Source organism: Monopterus albus, unplaced genomic scaffold (assembly GCF_001952655.1).
Source record: "Monopterus albus unplaced genomic scaffold, M_albus_1.0 scaffold164.1, whole genome shotgun sequence".
NCBI lineage: Eukaryota > Metazoa > Chordata > Actinopteri > Synbranchiformes > Synbranchidae > Monopterus > Monopterus albus.
The window spans coordinates 290,511-308,588 of NW_018128044.1; the positions used below are offsets into that span (position 1 = coordinate 290,511).

At 40.7% G+C, this 18,078-nt stretch overlaps 1 protein-coding gene across 2 annotated transcripts in view; it reads right to left on the reverse strand.

Annotated features, from left to right (window-relative positions):
* Positions 1-18,078, reverse strand: part of fam184ab (family with sequence similarity 184 member Ab) — a 93,347-nt gene that overhangs the window by 38,291 nt on the left and 36,978 nt on the right. For both annotated transcript variants that reach the window (XM_020615369.1, XM_020615368.1), the window contains exons 2-8: positions 13,867-13,986; positions 10,856-11,014; positions 9,808-10,047; positions 9,347-9,430; positions 8,382-8,633; positions 5,388-5,523; positions 3,640-3,821 (exon numbers count right to left, since the gene is read on the reverse strand). In XM_020615369.1, coding sequence (XP_020471025.1) covers positions 3,640-3,821; positions 5,388-5,523; positions 8,382-8,633; positions 9,347-9,430; positions 9,808-10,047; positions 10,856-11,014; positions 13,867-13,986 — 1,173 coding nt within the window. The remainder of the gene's footprint in view (positions 1-3,639; positions 3,822-5,387; positions 5,524-8,381; positions 8,634-9,346; positions 9,431-9,807; positions 10,048-10,855; positions 11,015-13,866; positions 13,987-18,078) is intronic.

Sequence of the window (18,078 nt, forward strand, 5' to 3'; positions counted from 1 at the left end):
GCTGAAATGTAAGGTCATCTGACGACTAATGAAATGAGATTTAAAATTAAGTAGCTATCTTTGGTTTTTTTTCATAGCTTCACTGTTTTACAGTTGCCTACAGGTATTCTGCTTTCATATTAATACATAAAAACATTTTTTGTTTTCTGTAATGCATAAAGATGGAAGTCTTTGCTTTGAGAAGGTTCAGAATGTCTAGACTTATTCTCCAGCACTTGTTTGTTTTGGATTGTACAAAAATGTCGAATGAGCAAATGGATAACTGTAAAAACAAGAAAAAGGGGAAAACTGTAATATTCTTACAGCTGGGATTCAAGAAAATTACCAAAAAATTACAGAAATCTTCTTAAAAAAATACAGTAATTTCAAATGCCACTTTTAATTTTAAGTGAAATCTTGTATTTAAAGTTTTTTTTTTTTATTATTTTAAAAAGGTTACTAATGTTTAGGAATGTTCTCTTTATAAAAAATATCAAACAGATCATTAATATACTGACAAAAATATAGCACAAATTTTAGGATATATCTATATCTATAAATATCTATCTATATAGATATAGATATATAGATATATATATAAAGTAATACCAGTGAGCATTCATTGCAGTTTCACCAAAGTCCAGTCTTCATTTGGCTTTTTGGATACTACATGTATGAGGGTAAACTCTGAATTCAATACTAAACTTCTTCATGGTTTGCATAATTGTTTTATTATTATAAAGAATATCGACCTAGACTTACTTTAATATGTATTACACACATTACGTTTCTATCATGAATGGGTTTGTTGAACTGAAAACAAATGAATTTTAACTTAATGCATGCTGGGAAACAGTAAATATCTGTGAAATTAATATGGAATTGTAACTATTTTAAGTCTTTATGTTTAAAAAGGGAAATCTTCTTTAAAAACTAAGAACTTCATGGTAATTCAGAGCTAAAGCAGTTATTTTAATCTTGGCATGTAGTTCCACAGTATAGTCCATCCATCCATTATCTATACGGTTTATTCCGGGATGTGTTTGGACTGTGGATGGAACCTGGAGCACCCGGAGAGAACCCACGGGACTCGAGCCCAGAATCTTCTATAGCTGTGAGGTGATAGTGCTAACCGACAACTGAGCCACTGTGCCGCCCGCAGTATAGTTTAGTAATTTTAATTACCAAAATCTGTAAACTAAACAGGAAAGTTCTGTAAAACTATGAGTTTTTTCTTTTACAGTGCAGACTACATGGAAGAAAGTAACTAATTTTGTAATTAGTTTATGAATATTTCAGCTGCTGCAAAATGCTCAAAGAATCTCTGCAGCTGCATCCTGAACTGACTGTTTAAACATCTGTTAAAATCATTGAGAATGACTGATCCATGAAGCTGCCATGTAATAAAACAGCATTCACTCACTGGCAATAGGCCTGAAAAGATAACATGTCCTAAAACATGCACAATTCATATTGGTCTTTAGCAGTGAGATTAAAACTAGAGAGTATCTGGCAGATCATCACACACAGGCAACAACATGAAAAAAAAAATTATTTCCCAAGGGGGGTGTAGTTATTTTGGTGGGTAATAATTGCTGCGAACCAAGGGCTGTTGTGGAAACCTGCCAAGAGCTGTCCATCACACTAGTCAAACTGAGCAGGACTGCTGTGTTATCATATGGCCAAACACACCTGAGGGGAAAACAGCTCCACAGCGTGACATAAAAAAACAGGGCTTACAAACATCCTGGGAGGTTAATTTGCAGAGAGAGGACGAGAAAAAACAGGCACCAACCCACAGGAAAAAAAAAAGCAAATCAGGAGAGGCAATGGTGATATGAGGACACACAACCAAGCCTCCCATTAATGTAATGACTTTTCTACAATTAAGTCAGACCACGATCATCTAAAATGTTCTTTGTTTTCTAGTTTGCTAATGTTCCTTATTTTCAAGCACAACTGACCCAAAAATCACTACATGTTGGAAAAAAGTTGGAAACACATCCTGCTGTAGAAGCTGCTTTTAATTTTACCGGTTTGTTTGTTTAATTCTAATGGCTTTCTTTATTAGAAACACCCCCACCCCCCCACCAGCAACAGTACTTTTGTGCACTGTGAGAAATGCATTTAAATCAAAACTCTGTTGTCTTCACAAACAACAGCCGACCAAACTTTCCAGGAGCCAGATCACCGGTCCTTCAGGTGATTAATCAGGTGCCGGGACCCTGCTCACACTCGTCAAACAACAACTGATTCTAAAATGAGCCGAGCGCGATTGATGATTAGCTAGAATCAGGCCAAATCTATACAGTGTCTGCTCAGCCAAGAGGTGCTGCTGCTGCCTTAACACACAGGTGCCGTAAAGTTAAAGTGGTGCGAGATCCGCTGTTATCCTCAGGAAGATATTCAAATTCCCAGCAGCCTTGCTCAGTGGGAGAGCTCCCAGAGGCTTACACTGCACAAATGTCAGCGATAAAGGGATGGGAAAACACATGAAGCAGCAACACTTGACATTTACTGTCAGCTGCGTTCGGTCTGCTAACTACGCTGCTCCTTAAATCATCTGACCTTTAAGCTTCTTGGTTTTTAAAAAGAGGAGCAGCTCGCTTTTTCTCAAAATTTGCAAATGCTATATTTTAATGATTAAGGGTAATATTTTGCTCTTTGTATTATAAACTTTGTTGCATACAGTATATTAGATCTAATATTTTAATAATTACGTTTTCTTCAGAAACTCTTGAAACTCAGAAAGGTCATGAAACACAGGAAGATGGAAAAAGCCAGAAACAGGACGTTACTGAATATAAGACGGTAGTGAAACACATCAAGTGGCTAATTCAGCTCCTGGACAAGAGAGATTTTGGCTGGTGGAGGAAACTGATCAGCACCTACAGTTTGTGAATCCACAGATACAGCAGCGTTGTTAAATTACTTCATGTCCATTCGTCCATCTCTCACATTATCATTTACATTTTACTCATTGACAAAAAATGTAAAACATTTTGTCATAGTTCTCGTTATCAAACATCAGTTTTCATTTAGTTTCCACTTCTGTTGGCGAATATTTTCCATCATCGTTTTCGTTAACGAAGTCAAACACTCCTTTTACATCTAAGACAGTACACAAGGGGATTACTGGCTCTGTAAAGTTGCTGAAAAGTCAGCATTGCTAAACTTTAAAAAACATACCAAATGGACTTGAAGACAAACCTTTTCCTCTGATTTTTGGGGAATGGTTAGAATTTCTTCAGACCTCAAACAAACTGTCTTTTGATTTTGTGCTTTTCTCTTCAAAAAGGTCAAATTCTGGCATTACGGAGACCTTTAGGATCAACAACTGACTAATCATCTAGATGAAGTTATGCTGTATTCAGGTCACACAGGAAAGGAAGAATACAGACTACTTCCTACTTGAAATTACAAAGTCTCCTCATCTCCAACATGACCTTCTTTGACTGCACAATTATGGTGTTCAAAAATGCCTTTAGTCAAGCACAGAGGACATTTCACCTCAAGTAAGAGGATCAGTGTTAATATATTTAATGGTCTCTCAAACTCTTACAATCCTAAAACGCATCTTAATTTTTTCTGGGTGGCTTAAATTGACTTGTTTTTAAACTAAGGACACACACACACACACACACACACACACACACACACCTTATCCAGGGACTGGATCTGCTGTTTCTGTCTTTCATCCAGGGCCTGGCTCTGGTTCTGCAGGGCCTCCCTTTCTTCTTCCACCCTCAGCACCTTGTCCTTCAGCCGGCTCCGCTCATTGTCCAGGTCCCTGATGACTGCTTCCTGGGTCATCTGGGTAGCCTGCAGGCTGCTTATCTGACCTATGACAGGACACACACACAAACTGTCGTCAGCAAATTTCAAATTGTAACTGGATTTACTTCTGTCATTCCTGATAATCAGGCTGAACCAGATCAGACACTGGTCCTATCCATGTTAGATCATTTTTTACTGGGAGAGGGGGGGTTTTTTCAAACTAACCAGGAGCAAGTGACGTGTCTACCACCCTGCACCATTTTCAGACGACACAAAAGTTGCAGTAGAGGTTGTTTAGAAATGTTTTCCAGGATTGACAAATAACTTTTTTAAAGAGTTATTCTTGTAAATCCACATACAACCACCTCTACAGCTCTGTCAATCTCATCCACGTCTGTTATCATTTCTGTGTTTACTTTTCATGGATGTAGTTAGGTAGTTAGCAAACTGTGCAGTGAGATGATGTCAGCATTCTAAGGTCTCTTGTGGCAGGAACAGTTGCCAGTGAGTACAACATCAGACCTGTATCAGCTGCTAAACAAATCGAAGATGTGGGCGGTGATTCACAAGTCTGGAACCAGGCTAAAATTAGCTGGCCTCAAAGGATAATTCCAGCTTATTACAACTTGGATCTCATTTTTGTAGTTTTGCCCATAGTTTCATCAGTTATAGTAACAATCTGCTAAGGAAGTTGAGATCCTGAAACACAGCAACGCTGCCAAAACATAAGTGCAATGGGACAAAAAAACACAAGCAGTCAGGTAATGAACCAAGTTTTAAACAAACTCCCAGGGTAGCAAAACTGGTTTGAAAGAAAAAAACTAAGACAAACAGTAAAATTAGAACCCAGGTCCATCACAGTGTGGAGACTAACGTTTTAGTTTAACGATACCACACACGCAACAATAACCTGTACATGTCTGTTCTCTGCGGTGAACGATTACTAACCCACTTTTGGTTTTATCTCCAAATCAAGTGGTTAAGATAATTTGACTGAACTTTTCGTGTCATTACATCATTAAATCCTTAATATAGGCTATAACCAACACTTTCAACCTAACAAAAGCACCAAAAACAACTCTTTGGTCCCTTTACAGTTTAAATTACCAAGGACTTACTGAGCCGCACTAGCTACATTAGATAGATGACTTTATTGAGTTCTAGGTGGTAAATGCAACTCGCACAGCTGTATTTACCAGTGGGATCTTACTGTCTCTTTCATATGAAAGCATCTCCAGAAAAAACATACTCTCATTTAGCAGGAGGAGCTCATAGGACCTAATGGGCCGAACATAATTCTGCGTTAAGTTGCATTCATTGCTCACACATTTCAGAATGTAATGTTAAGGCAATGCTGTTGTGCAAAGCACGAACAGGAAGACATCAGGAAATATTAAATCTGATTCTAACATGCTGTGATTCACCCACCACAAGTGCACACACACACATCTTAAACTGGGCATAACTGATGTGAGGGGGTTGTCCTCTGCCTCTCTGAGACTGGGAACACTCTCAGCTTGGTTACACAGCAATATGCCATTAAAGTGTTTACAGTCCATATGTTTGCATGACAGGGACAGTTCATGTCTTTCCTTAACCTGGATGCAAGCAGAAAAGGAAAGAAGTCTTACTGGCTTTGAGCAGTATTTCAGTTGCTTGCTGCTGAACTCGATCTCTGGCTGCCTCTAGTTCACACTCCGCCTCTTTCTGACGGATCTCCACAATCTCGGAGTTCTGGGTCACTTCGTCCAGCTGCTTGTTTAAGTCCTGGAGATGAATCAAATCGACACCAAAGAGAGGAAACAAAAGAAAATTCTTTCAACACAAGGCGGCCACATCTGACTTCCATGAGAAACACTGACTAGAGAGAACAAAGTCACTGAACTCTAGAAAGGAATTCAATTAAACTGCCTTAGAAAAAGAAATGCACTCGTTATAATTTACCCAATTTTTAAGTGATTCTTGCACATGAACTGATCGAAGTATCTCACTGTCTTTACATGCACAATCAGCTGTCATCCCTGATTTTTAGCTATAGTTGTGTGTACTGTATGTCGAGCCAACAGTGTGACTGAGGTGTCAGACATCTCAGGTGACCATAGGTTGAAACATACTGGTAGCATGTTATTCATACTAAGGATCAAATATGTAAATGCTGACCGCTGCTCAGTCAGTAAGAACTAGACGTCAGGGAGGGATTTCATGTGCACACACACATGAACACACAGAGCAGCAGTATGTGATTTAGGACCTCATGAGAGCAATTTCACAACTATCAGTCCCATCAAACGATTGGCCCCAAACTTCATTACTGCTACGACAATGAAAGCTCAGTGAGATTATAACTGCTGAGGGGTCACACTCAGATCAGACTTGGTGTGTGTGTGTGACATGTTGTCCTTCTTGTATATCTTTGCAAGGACCAAGCTGGGATTTAGGCCTTAAGGGTTACAACTGTTTTAGAAAATACTTGGGCAACAAGCACTCAAACAGCTATAGGAACAATTTTTAGCTGTGGACCAACACACACTTGTGGGTATATCCAGCAGCAGGACAGTGTGTGTGGCTTGCCTAAGACTAAACTACGGTGTGTATATTCATGATAATGAAGGAACATGTCACCCAGTGTTTTAATCGTTTTTAGACAGCTATAGATATCTAAGGCACAGGAGAACAAGACATCCACTATCAGGCTTTGGATACACAGACAATAGCTGTTAGTAGGATCAATATATACAGTGATGTTATTGACAATAGAAGAGTTTACTTTGGTGTTAAAATTAAAGCTAGGTTTAAGTTACGATAAGGGTAGCTTGAAGATTGGTGTCAGATACAGTAAGGTTTGCATTAACGGCTAAGGCATACACTCCACCAATCAAGGTCTCCACACGCACACAATTAAGTGTGTGTGAGGTTGGAGAGGTAAAAATAGTTGTCTGCACTAATAGAAGAATCCCTTTGTTACCAACATTTAGTCATTACCTCTGATTCAGCTATCATATTTAAACACACACACACACACTCCCCCACACACAGCCTCACTCCTGTCAGTCATCCTTATTGGACCTGAAATCTGCATTGCATTTGAATATAAAAGGCCCCAAAAACTGTGATGATTTATTGTTTTATCTTGCTAAAGGCTTCCATCATCCACTCCAGATAGGTTTTACCTGAGAGTGAAGTATTTAGTCCACAGACAGTGACAGCAGCAATTTAACACAGCTTCAGTGGAATTATACACTTGGGGGATAATTTGTATTTGTTGGCATGGATATTCCTACGGAAGCTGGTGAACAGGCAGCCATTAATTATGCTTGTCTCAGTTACTCCAAGCCATCATTTGCTTACATTTCTTTGGAGGCTTGCCTAGTAAATCATAAGCTCAATGAGGATGACAGGGAACACTGAAGCAAGGAGCTGCACCATCTTTACACCACAAGTGCTTTACACTGGTGTTAAGTCGAGACTAAAATGAAGCGTGCCGGAACAGTAATTAGCCTCCTGAGATGAGGGAACATTTTGATTTGATGCAAGATTTTAATTTCCCAAAATTGTTTAGAAAATAACGAGTTTTTAAAAAGTCCAACCAATTTGTGATTAATCGCAAACTGGCTATGGGCAATAATGCGATTAATAACAAATGGGTATTTTAATCGACTGACAGCACTAATAAATACTAAAACGGACACGATCAAATGGTTTCTTTTGTCTTATATCAAATGAGAGAATCTAGAAAAGCTTCCAATTGAAATTGGTTTTCATGCTCTGTTCTGTTGCCCTGTTGTTTCTTTATCTGGGTAACAGTTAATTACTCTGATAACTAATGAAATTATTAACTCCAGGCACAGTACAGCCACTGAAAGAGGGACCCTTTCCTGTCTTCTGTGCAGTCACTGATAAATTCACACAAACATCAGACTTCAGAGCAAATTGAAACAACAAAACCGACCTACTTACTGTAACAAGTTCCCCCGGAGCACATGTCAACTCTATTTTCAACGGCGGAGATGATCATGTGAGTCTATTTGAAACTTGCACAGCTCAGAAAGTACAAATTCAAAATAAAATAATACTACAGAAATAACAACAGTATTGCTATTTGTAATCCTGGAAGAGTGTGTGATGACGTTTTTCTGAGATGGCTTTGGCAGCCCAGAGGAAATCTTCAGATGCCTACAGCTACATTTCCTACCTGACAAACTAATCCTATTGGTGTAGCATCTAAGCACTGATTATTAAAGATTTTTTGCATCTTCTTTACATAATGAAATCGATTCCTGTGTAAAATGTAACACTTTTTAGATTCTGTATACAGTTAAGCAGATCTATACAACGTGCACTTTGCTATGGATTAAATTCAAACATTAGCTGAGTTTCCAGTGACCTCTCTCTGGATATTGAAAGCCTGCAGTTGTTACAGTCAAAAACTGGCTCAAGCTCAGGAATTGGACAAGTGACAGATGTGTCTACTCTATGCAATTTAAGACTTTATTAAATTACAGGACATTCTGGAACTGTTTCACCATCCTCATGCTGTCATGTCTTTTACAGTTCTGTTATAACCACAGCATGTGACTCAAAAGAAGGCGATGTGTTTGACTCAGCTGTCTGAGCTTCAGACTCACCTTGATGGTGCTCTCAGCAGCACTGAGTGACGCCTGAAGCTTGTGGGACCGCTCCCGGTTTTCCCGGGCTTCATCTGTTACCCTCGCCAGCTCGGTTCTCAGTTTCCCGAGGGTTTTCTGGAGCGCCGCCTCCTGAGTCTGAAATTCCCGCCGCAGCTCGGCCTCGGTGCGTTTCCATGCCAGCAAGTTGTCGGCGGTCAGCTGCTGGGTCCTCTTCATGGCCTCCAGCTCGCGTTCATAAAACGCCTGAGCCTGGAAACATACACACAGGTGTGAAACTATCCTAAATCCAAAAAGCTTTTCACAGAAATTTGGGCTGCATTTTGTACAGCTTGAAAAGCTTCCAAGTCAAAATGCAATGTCAAACTCAAACAATCAGTTTAAGTGAAAGCTGAAGTCTAAATGATTTGGCCGACAGAGTGAAGATATATTTTATTGAAATGTGCTTTGAAATGTGGTGCTTACAACGTGCCATTCTGCACATTACTTTCAGCAATAGAAGTGGCAATGAAGGTTATCTTTTTTAAACATTACTTATTCACAGACGTTTAGCAGAGCCTAAGGTTCCAGATGAGATACTGGGTGTAACTGATCACAGAAAACAAATGTATACATTTTGAAGCTTTTAAAAAACCTTTAAAATGTTATTAAAACTGATGCTTTCAACATGAATTCCTAATTAAAATTCCAAATTTTTATCCTTAATACTAACTCAGAGGAATGTCAGTCAGTTTTAGTCTTAGAAAACAACAACACTATGGGCCAGAATATTTCAAATACATTTGCAAAAATACAAGCTGAAGTTTATCATATGATATGGTGCAAGTCAAAGTCCATCAGCATGCATTAATTACTTTTATAAATGTATTTTCTTTTTAAAACATAGCTGTTTAGACCATTGCACAGATGCACTTGGAACAAGATACAGTACAAGCAGCAAACGCCCTCCACAGTAGCTGTAGTACCTTGCTGAGTTTGGCCTCATACTCCTCCACCAGTCTCTTCTTGTCTTGTTTGAGCTCCTCCACCCGCTCCGTCAAAGAATCCACCTGTAGCAAATCAGTATAACATGTGAAGAACAGTTTGTCTTTGAGAGTTTCAAACAATCAATAAGCAGTCTTAATACTCAGCAGTTTGGTAATGAGAGATAAAACTACCTCAAAACATACACAGTGCTTCCTGACATCTGTGGTATAATGCCACAGGCCTTATATAAACACTTGGCCTGCTGTTAGGTACATTAGCTCCTCCACTGCTCCTCCAGAGCTAATGTACCGTGTTAACCAGGTTCACTGGCATGTACATAAACAGTTAATAGCCAAGTAATCACTTCTGTCCCAGTTTCTTCTGGTCTTCCCTGTAGTGATTCAGGTTGTTACTTTGGCTTTCAGGAGCTGCTCTACTTTTGCAGGAGTTGGTGTACTACCTCGGCTTTATGGAGCTGTCCCAGTTTCTCCTGGTCTTTACTGTAGTTTGCGCTTTGGCTCTGGTGGCTGCGGAGGAGCTCCTGGATTTCCTGTCTGTGCTGGGCCTTCAGCTCCTCCAGAGCAGTTTTCTTCTCCTGCTCAAACTGGGCTTGGGCCTGGCTGAATGTACGCAGCTTCTCTTCAAAAGAACGGCGCATCTCCTCCACCTCCCTCGACATGGACACCACACGCTGCGTGTGCTGCCAAAGAAGACAGGGACAAAGGGGTGAGCTCACAGGAGGACCGATTGATTTATGGGCCTGTAGGTTTCTTACACAGTGGGTAAACACTTTTAAAAAGGTGACATACTGGTCAGGAGAATTTGACCTTCTGGCTTCCAACCTGCCTGCTCTAAATTAGCAATGAACCAGCAAAGACACTACACAGAAGCCAAGCATTTAAACAGTAAACTATAGGGCAATGTCCAAATACAGCAAAACAACCCTCATCGATTTAGCGTGGCAGTATCAATCAGACACCCACTGACACCGATATTCAATACTGATTATTCAACTGGTGGTCTCTAAATTCACTGAAGTAGGTGAGGCAAATAAACATTTCTCAGCGACAGATTTACATATAGACTTTAGCATAACATAAGGAGGAACCAAGCAAAATAACTGTTGCTTCTGTTTGAAGCGTATGGTTATACTGTTTAATTTGGACCCACACCAATCAGAAACAAGTATTCTGTGTGGGCGTGGAATAAACAAAATATACAACATAGAACTGAACAAACTCTTTTGAACTCTACACAGTGTGTTAAACCACTTCTGGATTGTATCTGGACACTGGACACAGGTGGGTAACAGGCACACACAGGGCCTGAAGGAGCTCTGATCACTGCTACACAACAAGTCAGATGTCTAGACCAAACAAAGAGGTAATGCCGACAAAGCGAGACTCTCCAGCCTCACTGCAGGACAGGGGAGAAACATTAGTCCTGATAACCTGCAGCTGTCACTGATGCATCCACACACACACACAGCACACTATTCCTCCACCTACCTGAGCTTCAGTGCAAAGCTGCATGTCCTCCACCCTCTGACGGTAGTTCTCAAACTCAGCCAGCGCCTGTCTCTTCATCCTCTCATGGAGCTCCATAGACTCCTCCAGCGACTGAATGCGGCGCTTCAGGTCCATCTCATCGCTGATCTTACTCTTGTACTGCAACAAACGTGTAGGGTTCAGTTAGACGTACCGTACCCTCCAATTTTATTGTTTTAATAATGTACAGTTTTTGGAAATGTTTAATCTGCACCTGTGTCAATACATATACAATCATAGGATACATGTGCCCCACTAAAGGGGCAGTAATTAGAAAATCCTTCATTGACATTTTTAGATATTCTGAAAATAACCCAGCCAGTGAATAAACATTATGGGTTTCAGCTTTAAATCAATTTCCATTTTTAAATATATTGACTGGCATGTATAGACTTTATATATGCCCTTGGTTTGGCTCATTATGATACACAAATTAAAAGATTAAATAGGCACCTTCAGTTCCGTTTATTACAGTAAAGCTTAGCCTACCGGCAGACTGTAGAGTACAATACATAATAAATAACTGCAGCTGTTCAAGGTTAGTCACTGGTTAGTTGCTGTCACAGAAGCAAGTAACTCTCATTAGGACTGAGTAATTAATATTCGGTTGATTAAATTCCATTGGGTTTTCTCTGAATGTGTCCTCAGCCTCCATGTGATGGTGTGCAGCGACAGCACAGAGGAACAGTGCAGTTTATTGTACAGCTGTTATAGATGAGTCTAAGATAAACACTTTATCATCTAGACTGACTGACCTGAATAATGACTCTTGGTCACCATGGTGAGCCAATTTGCATGTCTGAAATCAATGCTCCAAAAGGAATCAAAGCCCACTCACATTCAAGCCAAAGTCTACAAAGCTTCCCTCTACTAATTAATCTATTGGACAGGGAAAAACGTATTTATAACTCACGAGCTGTCAGTTATTCCAAAGGTAGTTATACTAATTTAATTATTCCTCCCAGAAAGCTGTGATTGATTTCATTACTTATTTAAATTAGTGCTTATCAACACCCACAAAATCACTCTTCACTTGAAATGTCTGCAAGTGAGTTATTCCATTTTACAGAAGAGGATTAAGGCCACTGGACAAAATTTATTTGAATTCTGACTTTAAACTCAGACTTTTGAGGGGAAAAAAATAACTAATTAATTAATTAATTAAATTTTGTCCAGTGGCTCTAATCCTGTTTCGTGCCATCTAAATGTACGAGAAACCAAAAATGTGTGGTACCCAGTGTCCCCCTTTCATTTAAACTGAATACTCATTAAGGATGTAACAATACTTGTGATTTCTTGATATCGTGATAGAAAAATTTCTCAATACATTAGTGGGACTATGACGGTTTCTATGACAGTTTCTACCACAATATTACATATGGTCATTTCACTAGTGTAACTGCATTCACGTCGCAGAATTTGAACCTGACATAGCGGTTGCTCCATTGTGGACTTTTAGAATTGTTGTGTGGCAGCATTTCAGTTTTTTCGTTTCAAAAAATGATACGAAACAAAAGGAAAAACACTGAACAAATTGCTAATCTCACCTTTATTTAGCTTGTCCTAGTAGTGATGTGTCGTTCACGAATGATTCATTCATTTTGAACGAATCTTTCCCATGACCTGAGAACATCGGGTCGTCTCAGGGAGTGATTCGTTCATTTTGTGTTGACCGCACATGCGCAACATCGCATTAGATTAGTACACTTTACGAGTCGTTCATTTTTGTAACGTGACATGACCGCTTTGTTGGATACAGAAATTAGTTAATTTTCAACCATCCTTACAGTTTTTTTACTCTTACTGTTACATGATGCATTTATTTTTATTATAAAATAGCTTTTCATTTCCTCCAGACTATAATTTTGTGAATATCTGTCAATATGGTTCTTTTCCATAACACTGAATGTTTTAATAAAAAGTTGGTTAATGGTTTAAACTTCATCAGGGAAAGTCTTTCTGTATACTATACAGAAGACCACGGCAGCTTAGCTTAGGATGTTACGTGACAAAAGACCAAACGAATCTGACCCAGAATATCCGGAGGTGAGGTGATGAAGTAACAGACTGCATCGCCTCAAGACACAGGTACGATATTACTTGTAATATGACCTTGGCTGCATTACAGTTCTTTCTTATTCGAAACGTGATCAATATGTGCGTAAGTAGATGGGGAATTAACATGTAACATTTTAATTACATTCTGCTGAAGTGAACGAAATGACTCGAAAAACGATTCGTTCATTTTGCTGAACGAGATTCAACGAACCGAATCAGTAAAATGATCCGAACTTCCCATCACTAGTGTAGATTGTCGTCTTCTTCTCCTCATTCTGTTACGCCAAACAGCAATTTGCTCACTACTGCCCCCGGTGGTCGGGGAATACCCGCTTCAACTGGTCCACTGACATTTAGGACCTAACCATTGGTCGGCACAGCCACCAAATAGAGAAGGTTAAACCTGCCTGGGGGTACTAAAACACTGATGTTCCACTGTGAGTGTGTCTGCTGCATTAGTATTTTTTTTTTCATAAAAGGACAGTTACTGACTGCTGCATTATTGTTTGGTTTGCCATTGTACAAACACTTCATTCATTTAGTACCAGTGACAATTCATGCCAGTTTTTTTGCACATGCTTAGGTAATGGCTGAAGGAAAGCAGGAGCACTTCAGGATAAAAGGAAAAATCATATACAGTAAAACCACTGGATTGTTATTTAGTAAAGGACATTTTTCCATCTTTTTTCTTCATTTTTAATATCGTGATAAATATCGTATTGTGGAGTTTTTATGGAAATGTTGTACCGTGAATTTTTGGTATCGTTATATCCCTGATAATAATAATTACATGAAGAAAGTATTAAGACATTTTCATCAGAGTAGAAGGAATTCTCAAAGAACACTGGCTTTGAATTTAGGGGTGAGACAACAGTTTCTTAATGGCAACAACTAAAATAAAACAGACTATAAACCTGTAGTATCTTCTCTCTGGTCTCTGAGAGGATCTGCTGCACCTCCTCTTCGTGGGCCTCCTTCAGGGTGGTGATGGCTGCCTCGTGTTCATCGTTTTTTGTGTTCAGTGCATATATAACCTACAACAGAGAGGAAACAAACACATTAGCTGTGTTAGATATAATTACAATCAGGAATTAGAATATTAATAGTGGTGGGAGGCCAAATACAGCTCTCACAGCTTGGCTTCAAACAACATGAAATAGTAAGGAAACATGAATGTAGAGTCAACGGAAGGGAGGTATCAATGTCTTTAGAATGAAGATGCCAATGTTTAGTATCTGATTTATTTTTGCAGCATAAAAAAGGTTCTCATACAACATTTATAGCAGCATTCCAGTCCCCAAGAAACCCTCCATCAGTGGACTGAACGACTACAAATCTGTCGCCCTGACATCTGTAGTTATGAAGTGCTTTGAAAGACTGGTGTCGGCCCACCTGAAGGACATCATAGACCCCCTTCAGTTTGCCTACTGGGCAAACAGGTCAGTAGACGATGCAGTGAACATGGCACTGCATTACATCCTGCAACACCTCGACTCCCCAGGGACCTATGCACGTGCCCTCTTTGTGGACTTCAGCTCAGCATTCAACACCCTAATCCTGGACATCCTCCACTCCAAACTGACCCAGCTCACTGTGCCTGCCCCCACCTGTCAGTGGATTACTAGCTTTCTGATAGACAGGAAGCAGCAAGTGAAGCTGGGGAAAACCACATCCAGCACCTGGACAATCAGCACATGCCCCCCAGGGATGTGTGCTCTCCCCTCTGCTGTTTTCACACTACACCAACGACTGCATCTCGGAGGACCCTTCTGTCAGGCTCCTAAAGTTTGCAGATGACACAACCGTCATTGGTCTCATCCGAGACGGTGACGAGTCAGCCTAAAGACGGGAGGTTTAGCAGCTGGTGCTGTGGTGTAGCCACAACAACCTGGAGCTGAATACACTCAAAACAGTGGAGATGATGGTGGACTTCAGGACGAACCCCCCCACCTTACTCCCCCCTCAGCAGCACTGTATCAGCAGTAAAGTCCTACAAGTTCCTGGGCTCCACTATCTCCCAGGACCTGAAGTGGACATCCAACATCAGGACCATCATCAAGAAGGCACAGCAGAGGATATACAGTACTTCCTGCATCAGCTCAGGAAGTTCAACCTGCCCCAGGAGCTGCTGATACAGTTCTACAGAGGAATCAGAGTCTGTTCTCTGCACCTCCATCACTGTCTGGTTTGGTTCAGCAACCAAACAGGACAAGTACAGACTTCAGCGGACAGTCAGGACTGCAGAAAAGGTCATTGGTGTGAGCCTGTCCTCCATGGAGGACCTGTACACCGCATGGGTCAAAAGGAGGGCGGAGAGGATCACTGCAGATCCCTCACACCCTGGATACAATCGGTTCAAACTCCTCCCCTCTGGATGGCGTTACAGGTCACTGTGCACCAAGACAACCAGGCACAAGGACAGTTTCTTTCCCCAGGCCATCACATTAATGAACACTTGACCCACGACAGTATGACTGGACAATAACCCTCAGTGCAATACCTGTGTATATATACATTGTACAGATTATACAGATACATGAAAGAAAGTCACTTTCGGCTTTTCCCGTTTAGGGGTCGCCACAGCAAATCATCACACTGACGACTCGCATGTTGACATTTGGCACGTGTTTTAATGCCGGATGCCCTTCCTGACGCAACCCTGATTCGAACCCGGGGCCTTAACCACTAGCCTGCCAGGGACGGCTAGAGTATACATATCCAGGTCTCTATTTTCAAGTACTCTGTTTTTATTCCTATTTATCTCATTGTCTGTCTGCATTGTTTACTGCCTGTTTATTTTGCATTGTTTGTTGCTTGTTAATACCGTTTATTTTGTTATATTACACACTCTTATGCTGGTTTACTGTTTACTTGCCTCTTGCATGGGGATATGTACATACGCATTGGGAGTCGATGTACCAGAGTCAAACTCCTCGTGTGTCTGACACACCTGGCCAATAAAGCTGATACTGACTATCATTATCAAGAATGTATTTATGTGAGCTAGCTTGTACTTAACCTCTAGAGTCCCTGCGTCCTCATATGAGGACCGCACAGCTTGGGTTTCCAAAGCTCAGGACTCTAGAGGTTAAAGTAGTGTTATACAAAATTATTACTTTGTATTATTTTTAAATAGTTTAATAAATGGATAATTTTGCACAAAGATGATAAAATGTCTGTGCGGGTTTCTGTTTCAGTGTCGCTGTGACTGCTGCCAGTGTTTATGCACACCAGAATACTCTTGTCACTGTTCACATTAATCATTTATTACACATTTTCTTCAAATCAGCTTACAGATGTAACGTAATGACGACATGAAGCCAGCAGAGAAGTGCTGGTACACAGCTGCATACAGTTTATTCTGCAGAAAAGCTTCTGGTCCATGCTGTGATGTAGCTAATATTAGCTCAGAGGCATCAGTGATGCCCCACAGTCATGAATTAGACATCGGTTGATGCCGTGTATTGCTGGGGATAAAAATATCACAAGCAAACTGTTGTGCATGAGATTGACCTTTAAAGCTGTCCAAAAAAATACATGCAGCCATTCAGAGCCATAATCTGACAGCACAGTGATCCTCTGCTCTCGGGCACACAGGGAGAGAGGACAGAAATGGGTTCAACATGTCCACATGAAAAACCATGAGGCACTCTTCCCCTGCTTCTCTCCCTGCTGTGAGGAAGCCATGTGCTGCCTCTTTGAAAAACCAAGTCAATAATTGTGCACACTGAACTGTACGATGGTGCTAAGGAGCCTTTGTTTACTGAGGACCCAGGTCCATCAACAGAATTAGAAGAGAGGAGAGAAAAAGGAGGCTTTCTTTGAAACAATGACATCCACTTTTTGTCCTGCTATGCCTTGCTGAAAGATGAAAGGATTTAGTTTGACAACTTAAATTCCTCTTTCTTTAGTCCCCACACGCTGGCTCTGTCTCTGCTGACAGCCACAGAGCTGTGCTCAGTGAGAGAACACACTTTATAATCAAAAGGTACTCAGCTATGGTAGTTATTCTCTCATTTGATGTTATTGATCTGCTAATGATAATATGATCATTTGTTTTTCATGCATTCTGCACATTACACATATAGTCAAAGTCAAGTTCAAGTTCATAGTGTTTATTTGTCATGTGCACGGTTAGGAAACGTGTTTCCCTGTACAATGAAATTCTTACTTTGCCATCCACATGAATGCCACAAAATACAAATGACATATAAAGTATATAAATCCGTCCATCCATTTTCTAAACCGCTTAGTCCCAAACAGGGTCACGGAGCCAATCCCAGCCAGCTGTGGGGTACACCCTGGACAGGTCGCCAGTCCACCATCGCAGGGCTAACACACAGACAAACAACCACTCACACACACAATCACTCCTACGGGCAATTTAGAGACACCAATCAACCTAAGCTGCATGCCTTTGGACTGTGGGAGGAACCCGGAGCACCCGGAGAGAACCCACACAAGCACAGGGAGAACATGCAAACTCCACACAAAAAGAACCTGAACCCTTCTCGCTGTGAAACCACCACTCCACCATGCCACCCCTAAGTAGATAAATAAGTAACACAAAATCTAAGGCACTTTAAGCAGCAAATGAAGAGATATAATAAAAATAACTTAGAATATAATGAGAATGTATACTACATTGGAGCAGCATGTGCAGCAGTCAACAGTCAATGTGCAATTATGCATGTATAAAATGAGAATGTAAACAGTACATGAAGTATTTCCTGGTAATAAACTCCTCAGCTGTTTAGGAGTCTGATGGCAGAGGGAAAGAAAGAGTTTTTCAGTCTAGTGGTCCTACATTTCACACTTCTGAACCTCCGGCCAGAGGGCAAAGAAGTGAACAGTCCGTGCTGGGGGTGGGTGGGATCTTTGAGGATGGAGGCAGCTTTCCTACACACCCTGCGGTGGTAAATGCTTTGCAGAGAGGGCAGTGGAGTCCTGATGATCTTCTCAGCAGTTTTTACCACTCACTGTCTGGTATGGCAGGGGGGCTGCTATGGACCGCAAGCGCCTGCAGAGATGCAGCTGGTCAAGATGCTCTCAATGATGCAGCTGTAGAAGTTGCAAAGGATCCTAGGCGACATATCAAACCTCCTCAGCCTCCTCAGGAAGTACAG